Source organism: Phocoena sinus, chromosome 8 (genome assembly GCF_008692025.1).
Source record: "Phocoena sinus isolate mPhoSin1 chromosome 8, mPhoSin1.pri, whole genome shotgun sequence".
Taxonomy (NCBI): Eukaryota; Metazoa; Chordata; class Mammalia; order Artiodactyla; family Phocoenidae; genus Phocoena; species Phocoena sinus.
In genome coordinates, this window is record NC_045770.1 from 53856388 (window position 1) to 53870210 (window position 13823).

The 13823-nt window shown below is 45.5% G+C and overlaps 1 protein-coding gene across 1 annotated transcript in view; it reads left to right on the plus strand.

The window, feature by feature from the left end:
• TENM4 (teneurin transmembrane protein 4) overlaps positions 1-13823 on the plus strand; it is a 390999-nt gene that overhangs the window by 224115 nt on the left and 153061 nt on the right. Inside the window, 1 exon segment of the mRNA XM_032640774.1 lies at positions 12887-12988. Within this exon segment, the coding sequence (XP_032496665.1) occupies positions 12887-12988 (102 nt within the window).

Genomic DNA, 13823 nt, shown 5'->3' on the forward strand with positions numbered 1-13823 from the left:
TGCTTCTGCCAGAGAATCAGAGGTGGCCGGAAGGTTCCATAAACTTTTCACAACAGCAACTATGCATTATAAGTATTGTAAAGAAAAATCCACCAGAGTCTGAGAATATATCCATCTTGTTAATCATTTTACTGTGTCATGTCCAGGTGGAAGTAATTCAAGCACGTAATTCCCAGACGCCATCTTGACAGCTCTTGCTGGAGAGAAGAATGGGGGCCCTGCAAAGTTTTATTACTACATGTTCCCAAAATATGTGGTTAGTGCTGTTTGGCGAGTAGAGAGCCCAATATTGTGTCTGGCTGAATGAAACAGGCCCAGAGGAAGAGATATGAAAGTGAAGCCACAGGTCTGGAAAAAAATTTATAAAAACGAAGTTAGAAAATAAATTTTTAAAAAAAGAAGAAATCAGCAAGGAAATAGACAGTCCAGGCCCCACAGAAGGAGCCCAGCCTTAGAGGCTGAGGCTGGACACACCAGAGGACATGAAGTCAGCCACACATGGCCCTTTGTCATTTGATACTTAGCAAGCGTTGAGTGAACAGCCACTCTAGACAAGGCGGTGTGCCAACCACTGGGGAGACACGGACAAGGAAGGGGAAGGGAAATGGATCCCTTCCTCTCAGGGAGTTTGCCACCTACTAGAGAAAAGGAGCCGTGCTCATAAATAACTAGACTGCAAGGTAGACAGCAGTAGGTGATAAGCGAAGGATAGAAATAAATTGCTGTTTAGATTCAGATGAGAGACTGTGAGGTCTGTCTTGCTAAGAGGAATCTGGGGAGGCTGCGTGAAAGAGGTGGTATTTAAATTGGGCCTTGAAGGTTAGGTAGGACTTGGACAAGGGGAAGGTGCTGAGGGGAAGGCTATTTTTTTTTTTTAACATCTTTATTGGAGTCTAATTGCTTTACAATGGTGTGCTATTTTCTGCTTTATAACAAAGTGAATCAGTTATACATACACATACGTTCCCATATCTCTTCCCTCTTGCATCTCCCTCCCTCCGACCCTCCCTATCCTACCCCTCCAGGTGGTCACAAAGCACCGAGCTGATCTCCCTGTGCTATGTGGCTGCTTCCCACTAGCTATCTACCTTATGTTTGGTAGTGTATATCTGTCCATGCCTCTATCTCGCTTTGTCACATCTTACCCTTCCCCCTCCCGATATCCTCAAGTCCATTCTCTAGTAGGTCTGTGTCTTTATTCCTGTCTTACCCCTAGGTTCTTCATGACATTTTTTTTTTCTTAAATTCCGTATATGTGTGTTAGCATACGGTATTTGTCTTTTTCTTTCTGAAGGCTTTACAGGTGAAGTCATCAGCGTGGGCACAGTCAGGGAGGCTGAAAAGGGTGGGTGGGTTCAGGAGCTGGGGGGAGCAATTTGGCAGCAACACAGAGAGGCCATGAGGAGGACCCCTGTGGCAGAGAAGTTAGCTTGGAAAGGGAATTGGAGCATTCACCTCCCGGTTCCGAAATGTGGGCTTTCTCCCCTCCAGTGTTTCTTATAGTTCTTGAGATTATTTTATATTATGCATAGACAGACTCTACTTCAAAAATTGGGTTTTTATTTTAGTAAACTAGAAAAAGTATAATTAGGTATATCAAACTATTATTTTGAATTTCTTTTTAAAATAAATTTGTTTAAGAAAATAAATGAGTCTAAAAATACTCAGTGACTAAGAGGACAGATGGTGTGTGGCTATGGCAACAACGTAAAGGCAGCACCCAAATAAGTGACGTCTGGAAGCGCTGCTTCGGGGCTGGCGTCCTATGTTCAGATGCCTCTGGGACCCAGGCAGGTGGCAGCAGTGCGGGAAGCTGCAGGTTGGGGCTGTGGACAACCACGGTATCTGGGCCTCTCCTAAACGAGGAGAGATTGCTGCCATGCTGGATCTTCCGATTTTTCAAGAAAAGCCACCATTCAGATTTTTCTGTGAATTCTCCTTTTTGAAAAATTCTGGCAACTAATTCAAATTTTTTAAAACACTTTGCAAACAAAAGTGTCCATAAGCCTCCGGTTTGTGGTATCAACTCTAGATGCTAAGGAACAGCGGCCTTGTCGGTGGCCCGAAGAGACTCAATTTCAGGATGACAGCTCTGGCCTCCAGGTGCAGGACAGACTGACAGGGACGAGGCTGGAAACAGAAGTCCGCTTGGAGGGCTGATGCAGTGGTTCAGGCCAGAGGTGATGCCGACCAGACATTGCCATTTTCCAAGCCAAGGCCAGGCCACCATGGGCCTTTTTAATCTGCAGGTGTCTAGGTCATCTTTACATCATCCTTCTGTGCATTTTCAGACATGACATGCAAGGGGGACTGAGGGCTTGGTTTTCTAGGTGCTTTGTAAGCAGCGTCAAGCTTGGTGACAAGCCTGGATAAAAGATTGGAGAATAATTAGCAGTCCCCCCCACCCACCTCCTCAGAACCTTTTTCTGTTCCTCCATTGTCTGTCATCACAGAATAATTTAACACAAAGTGATGCTCATTAGATGGAACTCTCTAGCCAGCAGCCAAGTTGAGCTTTTAAAAAACTGAACAAAAAAAAAAACACCAAAAAAACCCAAAATTGATTTCTTAAATAATTTGTTCCAAAGACAGACTTGACGTGGAGTTGGCGTGATATCAGCAGATCACTTCGTGGGAGCAGCAAAGGTGATTCCTCTGGATCTGGCTCTCACCCGACCCCCATCTTGCCCAGGACTGCTTTGCATTTCAAAAAGCTGCCTATTCTTTAAGAGCTATTCAAACACTCCCTCCTGGAGGATCAAACGCTTCTCTTTGGAAGTGGTCCATGAATTCTTTTGCATTCTTGCATAGTTTAGATCTTTCAGTCCCCTCTGGCTTGTTTTTATAAACCTGTGTGCAAAAATCTCAGCCTTTCTTCCAGACCAGTGGTTCTCAGGGTGGTACCCAGACCAAGGGCATGAACATCACCTGGGACCCAGACCTATTAAATCGGAAACTCTGGGGGTACGGCCCAGCAATCCATGTTTTAACAAGCCTCTCGGGGAACTGACACAGGATAAAGTTTGGAAAAAACTATGCTAGGGACAGGAGCAAGCAACATTTCCTGAGCACCTGTCATGTACCAGGTGTGTGTTTATACACACACACACACACACACACACACACACACACACACACACACTGGTTTTATTTAATCTGTACAAGTGTGTAAGACAAGCGATTTTTTCATTCCACAGATGAGTAAACTGAGACTCATATAGTGACTTTCTCTAAGTCTCACCCTTAGAAGTAACAGAGTTGACATTTAGTCCCAGACCTGCCTGACTCCAAAGGCTCCTTTGGAGCCTTTCTACTGCTCCTTGAGAACAAGGACCACACTTCAGGTCCTCCTGATGGCATCAGCACAGTGGAGCTAACAGAGACTTGTTTGAATGAATTATCAGTGAACAAATGATGGAACAATATTATTGCCCAAGTATGATACAGTGTGAGGGGCCAGAGCCACATTTCGATATTTGAATGCTGGCAGGTATGTTAAAACCAGAATTTCAATTAACAAAACCAAATTAGGTACCATTTGGAATTTCCTGGCCCTGGCAGCATCCTTTGTGTCGTCCTCACTCTGTAACTGGAGGCAAAAGGAGTGGGATCGGCGTGTTATCTTACTGGATTGGCAGTTGTGGTGTAGTCAAGGAATCCCTCAATTAGGTGGGAGGAGAAATATAGATTTTAATACTAGCCCTGTCACTTGTTAGCTGCATGAACTTGAGCGAGTTCTCTGTGCCTTTGTGTTCCCATCTATAAAATGGGGAATAATAAAGAGCACCTTCCCTTCCTGCATACAGAGCTATTGTAAGGATCAAATAAAACTGTATACAGCTGTATGCAGAAATGCTTTAAAAACATCATGTCCTGCACTTGCCACTTATCATCAAAGCCTGGTAACTATCAGGTAGAGCTGATAAGGTTCAAGGCGAATGGATGTGTCAGGGTACTTTCGGTTGCCAGAAGCAAAAACACACTCAGCCCACCTCAAGGAAAGGCAGGTGTGGTGGTGAAGTAGTTTCAGAAAGGTTCACAGGGCTTGGGACTAAAATACGCACTGAGAAGCCTCTGGGAGCCCAGTCTGCTCCCCAGTCCCCGTCATTCTCTTCTTCTCATGGGCGGTGTGACCTCGTGCCTCTCTCTGAGCTCCCACTCCATTTACCTCTCCCAGCCAATAGGCCGGCTTCCTCTGCGCACTCAGGACTGCGTCCTCTGAACGTGGGCTCCTACCTGGCCAGAAGAACCTCCCCAGCCCCTCTCTTTCCATCATGTCTCTTGGCTTCCACTCTTTTGACCAGCTGTCGCATTCCCTGGGCACATTTGATTTCAAATACTAGAGTAGGACTCTGATTGGCCCAGAGCCTCTGTGTACCAGGCCACGTCATAGAGCGCTGGGCAGCCTATGAAATGACTCTCCTTGGGTCCCAGTCCAGTCAGCTGTGGCCGGTCATCTGGTCTACCTGTGCCTACTGCTTAGGCAGGAACTGTGGGCAGAGCATCGCTCCTCAGAAGGAGCTGTGGGTGAAGGATGGATACATCTATAAAGGAAGGAAGAGTGTATCCAAGCATGAGAGCAAGTACGTCTCCTTGGAAGGCCCTTGTGCTCTTGAACAGCATGGCACTGGGCAGTGTCATCACCACTTGCCGTGTGTCTCAGTGGCCTCCCTGGCATATGCTCACGGAGCATGGCCACAGGCTACGCATGTGCAGAGTTCTCTGGGAAAGGCAGCAGAGCCAACTCTGGGGACTCCGGCATCTGTGAAAGCTGCTGCCAGCAGCCCCGGGGAGAGAGGTAGGAGCTCTTAGCCAGAAGCAGCCAGTGAGGCACCTGCTCTGTGTTCCCATCCCTGTGCCCTTGGCCTCAGTGACTCACTGGAGGCCCCTCTCGCACAGTACATTATAATGTGAGGCCAGTTATCTGAGGACACAGAGAGAGGTTTAAAAAGCTGGAGTCCGCCCTTGAAGGAGCAAACTTCCTTTCTCTCCCTCAGGCCATAAACATCATCATGATTTATTTTCTCATCTTTTTCATGGGAGTATAGTTTTCTAAGTAGTGACAATTTGATCTGATTCATTAGATCACAGGATCTTAGACCTGAAAGATCATACAAGTCATCCACTGCACCGGGAAACATCCCGAGCCAGAGGAGATGCTCAAGAAATGTTTGCTGAATACATTTAATGAATTTTGTAGATGAAGAGAAAGTTCCTGAGAGAAAAAGGGGACATGGCTAAGGTTGCCTCAGAAGGTAGTGGCAGGAGTAGGATGAGAACCCAAGTTTCTTATTCTTTTTTTATTACTGAAGTATAGTTGATTTACAGTGTTGTGTTAGTTTCTGCTGTACAGCAAAGTGAATCAGTTATACATATACATATATCTACTCTTTTTTAGATTCTTTTCCCATATAGGTCATTACAGAGTATTGAGAAGAGTTCCCTGTGCTATACAGTAGGTCCTTATTACTTATCTATTCTATATATAGTAGTGTGTATATGTCAATCCCAATCTCCCAATTTCTTCCTCCCCCCTTTCCCCCCAGTAATGATAAGTTTGTTTTCTACATCTGTGACCATTTCTGTTTTGTAAATAAGTTCATTTGTACCAATTTTTTAGATTCCACATGTGAGCAATATCATATGATATTATATTTGTCTTTCTCTGTCTGGCTTACTTCACTCACTATGACAATCTCTAGGTCCATCCATGTTGCTGCAAATGGCATTATTTCATTCTTTTTTATGGCTGAGTAATATTCCATTGTATATATGTACCACATCTTTATCCATTCTTCTGTCAGTGGGCACTTAGGTGGCTTCCAACCTATGAGTCTATTTCTGTTGTGTAAGTAAAGAACCCAAGTTTCTTGATCCAATCCAGGCATGTTCCCTTACACCATGACTCATAGCACTGTGAGATTTCCAATTTGGAAGATGCTATACTGTCTATCTTTAATCTCCCTGCAATATCCCAGTCATTAATTTGCCCTCTCCTGCAGTACATCAGTGACTGAAAATATATGCCCTTATAGCTCACATAGCCTGTTCATTTGGCCATTCAACTAACAAAGATTCATTTAAGACCTGCTTTGAGTCAAGGATGACTATTTACTAGAGATTCAGAGATGAATAACACATTTCCTGCCCTCATGAAGTTTACAATATTTAGGTAGATACATATACATCAACAGAAGATAACCCAACATAGTAAGTGGTATTCTCTTACAAAATTCTTTCTTCTTTCAAACCCACTCCATTGCCCAAGGACTATAGTCCTTACTCATTGGACCTAAGTCCAGTTATTAGGACCAAAACAAAAGTCTAATCCTTATTTCCCATAATAGCCCTTTAGTTATTTTTAAGCAGGGTTCATACTCCCTTAGTAAGCTAAAGTCCCAACTCTCTCAAGAATTCTGTATTTGCAATGTGATTTCAAGTTCTCTTAACCATCCAGTTGCTCTTCGATGAACATGCTCCAGTTTATCTTATTGGGCTCTTAAATGTGCCTCCCAGATGTGAACAGCTGAGCTCCAAATACAGTCTGAGAGTGCAATGCAAAGTTGAACTTCCTATCACTCCCTGCATTCTTCTAGACATTGCACATCTAAAAATATAGGACAAGGAAACAACAGCTTTGCTGGCCACCCGCTGTTCTCTTGAGTCTGACTGTTGTGCCATGTCCATGACCCTGACCCCTTTCCTCCATTGCACTCCTGCTTAGCTTCTCAATACAACAAACATTACTGAGGACTTGCCTCTTTGGAGAACCAGACATAATGCATGTCTTCAAGGAGCTCACAGTCTCATTGGTGAAATTCGGTTTGCCCCCAGAGAAATAATTGACAAAGAACCAAGACTGAATATAATCAAGGGAACAATCTTTTTCTTAGATCCCTCCTTGGAGCTGCTCTTAATGGTGGTTGGTAGACTTCTGGGGTAGGACTGAAAAGAGATCTCCCAGTTCAAATGCCAGTGCAGAACTGGCTTCAAGCCCAGGCTGTCAGAGGCTTTGTCAGATTTTTGTCATTGCATTGACCTAGACTGTTGCAGACTGAAGGCCTTTGAATCCCATCATCTGCAAAGAAAGCTGGGGCACCTACAGACTGACGCCTCATAGGCGGCAGAACAGCTTTCCAGCACCTGCACCTGCCCAGTGCCAAACTGGAGTGCACGGGGGGAAAAGTTCGTTCAGATGTTGTCATGAGCTGGCCTGTGTTTGGGCTTCTGGGAGACAACAGGTTTAATTTGCTTTGACAGTTCTTTTTCCCCAGGAGGAAATTTACCCAAATAGCCTGCCGTCATCACATTCAGCACATTGCTTGTTTGCTTTCCTGTTTTTACTGTGGAGAGTTTCTGTGTGTTTCGTGTGTGTATGTGTGTTTACCCCCCAGTAACCCATATTGCCTTGTTTGGATTCATTAGACCAAGTTAGTGTGCTGTTTTGGTTCACAAATGGAAAGCATGTGTGACCTTCCTTAAAACCAAAATACCAACTCTGCCAAGTCCTGGGCAAACCTCTTTACATACACAGCGTAGCACTATTTGCCTTCAAAATAACCCTCTGAGGTGGGTGCTGTTATTAACCCCATTTCACAGATGAAGAAACTGATGTTTAGAGATGCCTTGTCCATAGGGCTCATAGCTAGTATGGGACTGGATCCCATATTTTGGTCCAGGCCATATACCATAAACTTTGGCTTCAGATAGAACTTGGTTCACCTACCAGCTTCACCCTTACAGCTGTGTGACCTTGAGAAAGTGACTTCAGCTCTCAGTCTCCATGTGAGACTGTGAAATGGTGGCAAAAGTACCTAATTCTCATAATTACAAGGAATACATTAGAATATATGATAGACCTTTCACAATTCCATTTGAGGGAATGAAAGGGTCTCTGTCAGAGTAACTGTAGAATTAACACCCAGCTTTGCTGTCTAGTTTGTCTCCCTCTCTTCTTTTGGTTGTCGACAACAAACCCAGCCCCGGCTTCAGGATCGAAGGGGATGTAATAGATGTAACCTAGAGTATAAATTTCACCAGCTGTAGACAAGACGATGTATCCAATCATCCAATGGGCTGTTCTGGAGTCCATGTTCCTTCCTTCTTGCCTGAAGCGTTAGCATCCATCCTCCTAAAGAGAAGCCGAAAGGAGGCATCAAAGAGTACATCTCTCTTGGCAATAGGTAGACCTTGGCTCTATAAACAAGTGCCTCCAAAAAGTTGCCAACATCCACTGTTACAGCTTAAGGAGAGACAAGAGAAGCAGAGGAAGGAGCTGTAGGTAGCTAGCGCAGGCTTTTATTAGCTGGGACACATCACAGGCGAGCAATACATGGAGGAGGTGCTGGGGGAGGCGGGGGGATAAGTGCTGGGTGAGCAGAAAAGAGAGACAAGGACGGCTAGTGGGCTCTGACCTCACTCACAACTGGTCCCTTCTGTCTTTGGTGCTGGAATTCAACCTCAGGCTCCATCACTGCAAAGGTTTGCCTGCTCAGAGCAGGGCACGAAGCAGGTGTGCCCACACCACAGTGAGCTAATAAAGGAGAAAAGCCTCCTCTCCCCTTCTCGTATAACTGCCCCTGTGAAACTGGAGTCCAGTAGGCAATTACACTGCCCAGTAGTCCTCCTTCAGGCAGAATTTCCCTCTGTGGTCTCTCCTTGTTTCCTGCAAAAACGAGGCTCCGGGATTTCAAATAAGAAAAGCGGAAGGTGGCAAATGAAGGCAGGCTTTCCCAGACATCAGCCCTAGACTCGGGAGGACATACTTCCCAACTGTGATCATCGTTCACCTTGACATGGCGACGCTAATGATTTGTCTCTGGAGAAGCGTGGTGAGCAGACAAAATGAGGCACTGCTGTGGCTTCACCAAAGGCCTCTATAGTTTCCCGTCTCCTGTGTTCTCTCCAGGAAGGACCGTTGTTGTCTTTTCTTCCTTCTGCAGATGCCCCTTTGTATTTCGAGCAATATTTTGGTCAACATCCAGAGAACACACCCACTCAGAACACATGTCCAGAGAATGAGCTCAGGAAACATTTAAATTCTGCATTCCAATATCGATGGAAGGAAAAACAAGTTCCTGAAAATCAGATTTCCTAGCAGAACACACTGTTGTGATAGAAAAGCAAAAGCTGGGGGAAAGGCCCCTGTTTTCTACCATACCATACACCCAATTACGAAAATCAGTTATTTACAGGCAGCTGAATTTTTCATTCAGATCTGAGCAGATCTAAGGTACACCTTGTACTACATGAAGGCAGCTGCAGTGTGAACATGAGCAAAGCAGGAAGGAACTATAGGGGGAAGAAACTCACCAGACACTAACTGAAAACATAACATGTTTATGCGATAAAGTTCACACTTCTCCCAAGCTAGTGAGTGTCACTTCTGTACTAGCATTTAGCATAGAGATATCTGGTCAATGGAAACTCATTATTTGTAGGATTCCAAGTGGACCCCAAGTAGTTGAAATCCTTCCAAGTGGAAGAAAAACTATATACAAAAACATTTCATCAAAAAGAAATATTCTCCAAATGTCTCTACTTCCATGTTGCTGTCGTAAAATTATTCCACATCTCCTAAAACTTCTGCCTTCTGACACCAGCAGCCTGAGGCAAGTTTTGTAGCAAACAGGCTTCTATTCTGTCAGATTCAGCAACCAACATGATACTCAGTCACAGAAAATATACTTGACTGACTTTTTCACTAGGAAGACTTTTTGAATTAACAGGTTTGTGTCTTACAGACTTCATAAATCAAAATCTAGAAAGCGTGTGACACTTAACCTGCAACTGATCCTATTAAAAACACAGCTGGAAAAGAAAAAAGAAAGAAAGATTAAAAAAAAGAGAGAGAAAGGAAAAAAAAAAAGAAAAAAAAACACAGCTGGAAATTATGGTACTTGTATGAGGAGACATATTTTATACCACTGGGTTTGAGAAGGCCTAGACCATAGAATTTTAGATCTGGGAGGGATCTCTGAGAACATCTAGCCAAATTCTTTCAGGGACAGCATCAAATGTTTACTGAGACCCTTCTTTGGACAGCAGGGCAAATGTGTAAGTGAATATACTCGGTTTCTGTCCTCAAGGATGTCCTGTCCTCGCAGTCAACAGTGTTGCCTATCTCGTGCTTTAATAGGGGTGATGGAAAAAGTCCCAGGAATATCTTAGCCTGTTTAAGAAATGAGGAAGTCTTGTCAGAGGAGGTGACATTTGAGGAAACAGGTGCAGGAAGATCGAGTGCTGTGGCCAAGGTCCCAGAGCCCTTCAGTAGCAGAACAGGAGCTAGAAGCAGGCCTCCTGCCTCTCTGTCCTGTACTCCTCCTGCAAGCCTGCAGGTAGAACCCACCCTCCATTTGTACCATTAGCCAGTAGCCTAAAGAGAAAATAATCTTGCCTTAAACTTTACTCAAAATTCTTATTTTTAAAAGAATATTCAGAAGGAAACGTCCGAAGTTATTCTCTATAAAAACAGTGTTTCGGAAGCCACTCCTAACATAGAGGCTTTAGGGACTTAAAGGCATATGGATTCTCCCAGGCAAAACCAGTGGAGAGCAGAGATGCTCAGGGCCCTGGCTCATGAGCCTCGCTCTGCCAGGTCCCAGACAGCGTCAGACTCCCTGAAATGAGAACACAGGCTAGACTAGGCCCTCTTGTTCTTAACTCTGTGTTACTGTCATATGCTGCTCAGGATAGCAGAGGGACAGCGCGCGAGGGGAATTTTCCACCCGCTCACAAAAGGAAGCATACATCTGAGCCCTTTTCCCAAATGTTTTCAGTCTTTTCACTGTTGATAACGGCAGACAGCTGGGAAGAGACCTTTTTGGGAAATGCACCATGCTGTGAGCACCTCAAAATCCCCCCACCTTTCCCCCGTCTATCCATACTCAAGCCATTTTTCAAGCTCACCTCCTCCAAGAAGCCTTCCCCCTGCTAGTTTTACCCCATATCAGCTGCCATTGCATTGCCCTAATCCAGTGATTTCCTGGATTTAAGGCTTGATGCCCTGTCTGGACACCTTTTCTGCAAGATGCTTATAGAATTTTAGAACAGGAAGCAGTCCTGGGAATCATCTCTGCTATCGCCTTCATTTCACATATGAGGAAGGTGAGACCCAGAGAGGGGAAGGAAGTTACTTTAGGTCACCCAGCATGATTCTAGAAGGATGGGCCCCAGAACCAGGTCTCCTTACCTCTAGGCAGAGCTTCCACGCCCCGTGCTGCTGCCTGGGTGACAGCTGTTACCCCGGCCTCCCAGTTAAGCCACAGCTTTCCTGTACATACGACTCATGTCTCATATGGTGACATCTCATTTAACAGAGGTCTTAGTCTTGGCTTCATGACTTACACTTGGGAGCTAAGACAACAGGTTGAATCTTTAGCTCTGCCCCACCGCACTAACCTTTTCTCTGCTTTAACTTGACTCTGCTGACTCTCTCGGAGACCTTGGGTGAGTCACTGCCCTCCCTATGGGTCACAGTTTCCTTCTCTATTAAATGAGACTATTAGACTAGGTGGTCTCTTCAATCCCTTCAAGCTCTGAAAGTCCTACAATTCGCTACCTTCCAACTGGTCCTTTGCTGTCTTCAGGACTGGCCTCACTGGCCCACACATCTGCCTTGTTCATCCCTGGCTTCTGCTGAAGAGTTAGTTCCTTTAAGGCCCAGATAGCATAGCATCATTGAAGAAGACCAGGGGTTGGAGTCCAGAGGCCTGGGTTCAGATGTGGCGTCCATGACTTAGTATCTCCAGGGCCTTCGGCAAGTCACTTCATCTCTCTATCAGCCTCCTCATCTTGTCATTTCTTTGTTGTTTGTAAAATAGGAATATTGATACATGCTTGAAGATTTCGTGACAGTGAACCGAAATAACCTTTGTGGAAATACGTGGCACAAAGAAGGCATTCACGATGTAGTGGCTTCTTCCTTCATTCCATGTCCAGCATTATTGAGAAACGAGCTGTTCCAAATAAAGACTTCCTAGATAACAGGTTTACTAACTGGAGCTACAAAACATTGATTAATTTTTTACTAAAGTCTTTCTGAAATGAATCCTATATTTCCTTGGCATGTCACGTAGACGATACCGAATGTACAATGTTAGGAAGAATTAGAGAAAGTAGCATCGCTGCAGAAGGTGGGCACTGATCGGCAATGCTGGGGATGCAGGTACGGCAAAGGGAATGTGAAGGAAAACTCTGACGCATTTTGAATGAGCTTGGATTTTTTCATTTCGGCAAATGGGGGGCCATTGAAGGGTTTTAAGCCAGAGAATGACAGGATCAGAGTGTTTTAGAGAGATGGCTCAGGCTGCTGGGTGGTGAATGAATCAGGGGGAGACGGGGAGAGGACTCTGAGAGGCCAGCCATGAGGCCGTCGTGTGAGCCCCGGTGAGAGATGCTGGGGCCTGGACTGATAGATGGAGAATCAGAAGTGGGAAGAGACAGATTTGCAAATCCCCAGTAGCTTTATGAAAAAACAAATTCATGGAGCATCAGCCCATTATGAGAAAAATGTAAAACATAGAAGAGTGTCAAGAAGACCCCAAGAATCACCCCATAACCCAGCCTCCAAAGATAACCACTAATGGGTTAAACTATTTTCTCCCAATGTTTGTAGCTGAAATTTCTACTGCATTTGTGGATACAAAGTTGATTTATAAAAAAATTGGTTTAGGTACACATTTTCCCAAACAGGTCTCTTAACGTCGGTTGAGATGTACCTCGGTAAGAGTAAATATATCATTTTTAACTTTATTGATTCCTTTCACCGACTGGGCCAGAAGCACTCAAATGTGTGGGTCCTAGTTAACCTGAGGCTGGATTCCCAGGCCCTCTGTTTGGGTAAAGAAGCTTCCGTGTGCAACTCTGTTTCTCTTTTCTCCCACAGAATCCGTGGATAACTGCCCCAGCAACTGCTACGGCAATGGCGACTGCATCTCTGGGACCTGCCATTGCTTCCTGGGCTTCCTGGGCCCTGACTGCGGTCGAGGTGAGAACCCCGCTTGTGGGCTTACAAGGTCCACCCTGCGGCCCCGTGGGAAGTTCAGGTCCCACTTCTCCGAGCAAGCGCAGAAATCCAGGCCAGCTCCTGCCTCCTGTGAGAAGGGCTCCCAAGAGCCAGTCCTCTGAAGCCCTGAGGGGGAGGTCCGCAGGCAGAGCCCTGGCTGACCCAGCCGTGTTATCCATGGGTGCATGACTGGGGAGGTAAGGGCAGCCACAGGGAACCCCATGTCCATTGTGAGAACAGGAGGAGTGGCCATGGGGGTTCTTTTAAAAAGTAGATTTCCCCTTGGGGGACCGATCAGCCTTTTGCCAAGCATCTTGGACGTTTGTCTTTAGCGAGTGTGGTTTGTCTCTGACCTCGTGGAAGGGCCTGAGTTGCTGCTCCAGTTCCTACCACCTAACAGTGGAGGCAGAGTCTTGGCTGAGGCCACCAAGGGGAGGGACTGGGAGGTGAGGCTGCCCTTCTCCACACAGGACACTAATGGGGCCTCCTGTTCGGGCACGTACGATGCTAATGGTCACCACTACAGGGAGAGTTTAAAGCCTGCCTGTGATCTGCCTGTGCCTTTGGCCTTCATTTCTGTCCTGGAAGAATTAACAAGGAAAATGCCAAAGCAGATCTGAACTCCTGAGAATTGGGCACTCCTCTTGGGGAAACTAAAATTGCCCTTTCCTCTGGTTTCTCCACCTCTTCCATCATGCAACAGGCATTTGCTTAGTGCCCTTTAGGGCTTGGTTCTGTGCTGGACACTGAGGTTACAACACGGAGCAAGACCCAAGCCCAGGACCTCTCAGTCTGGGAGACAGATAGGGAAATAGAC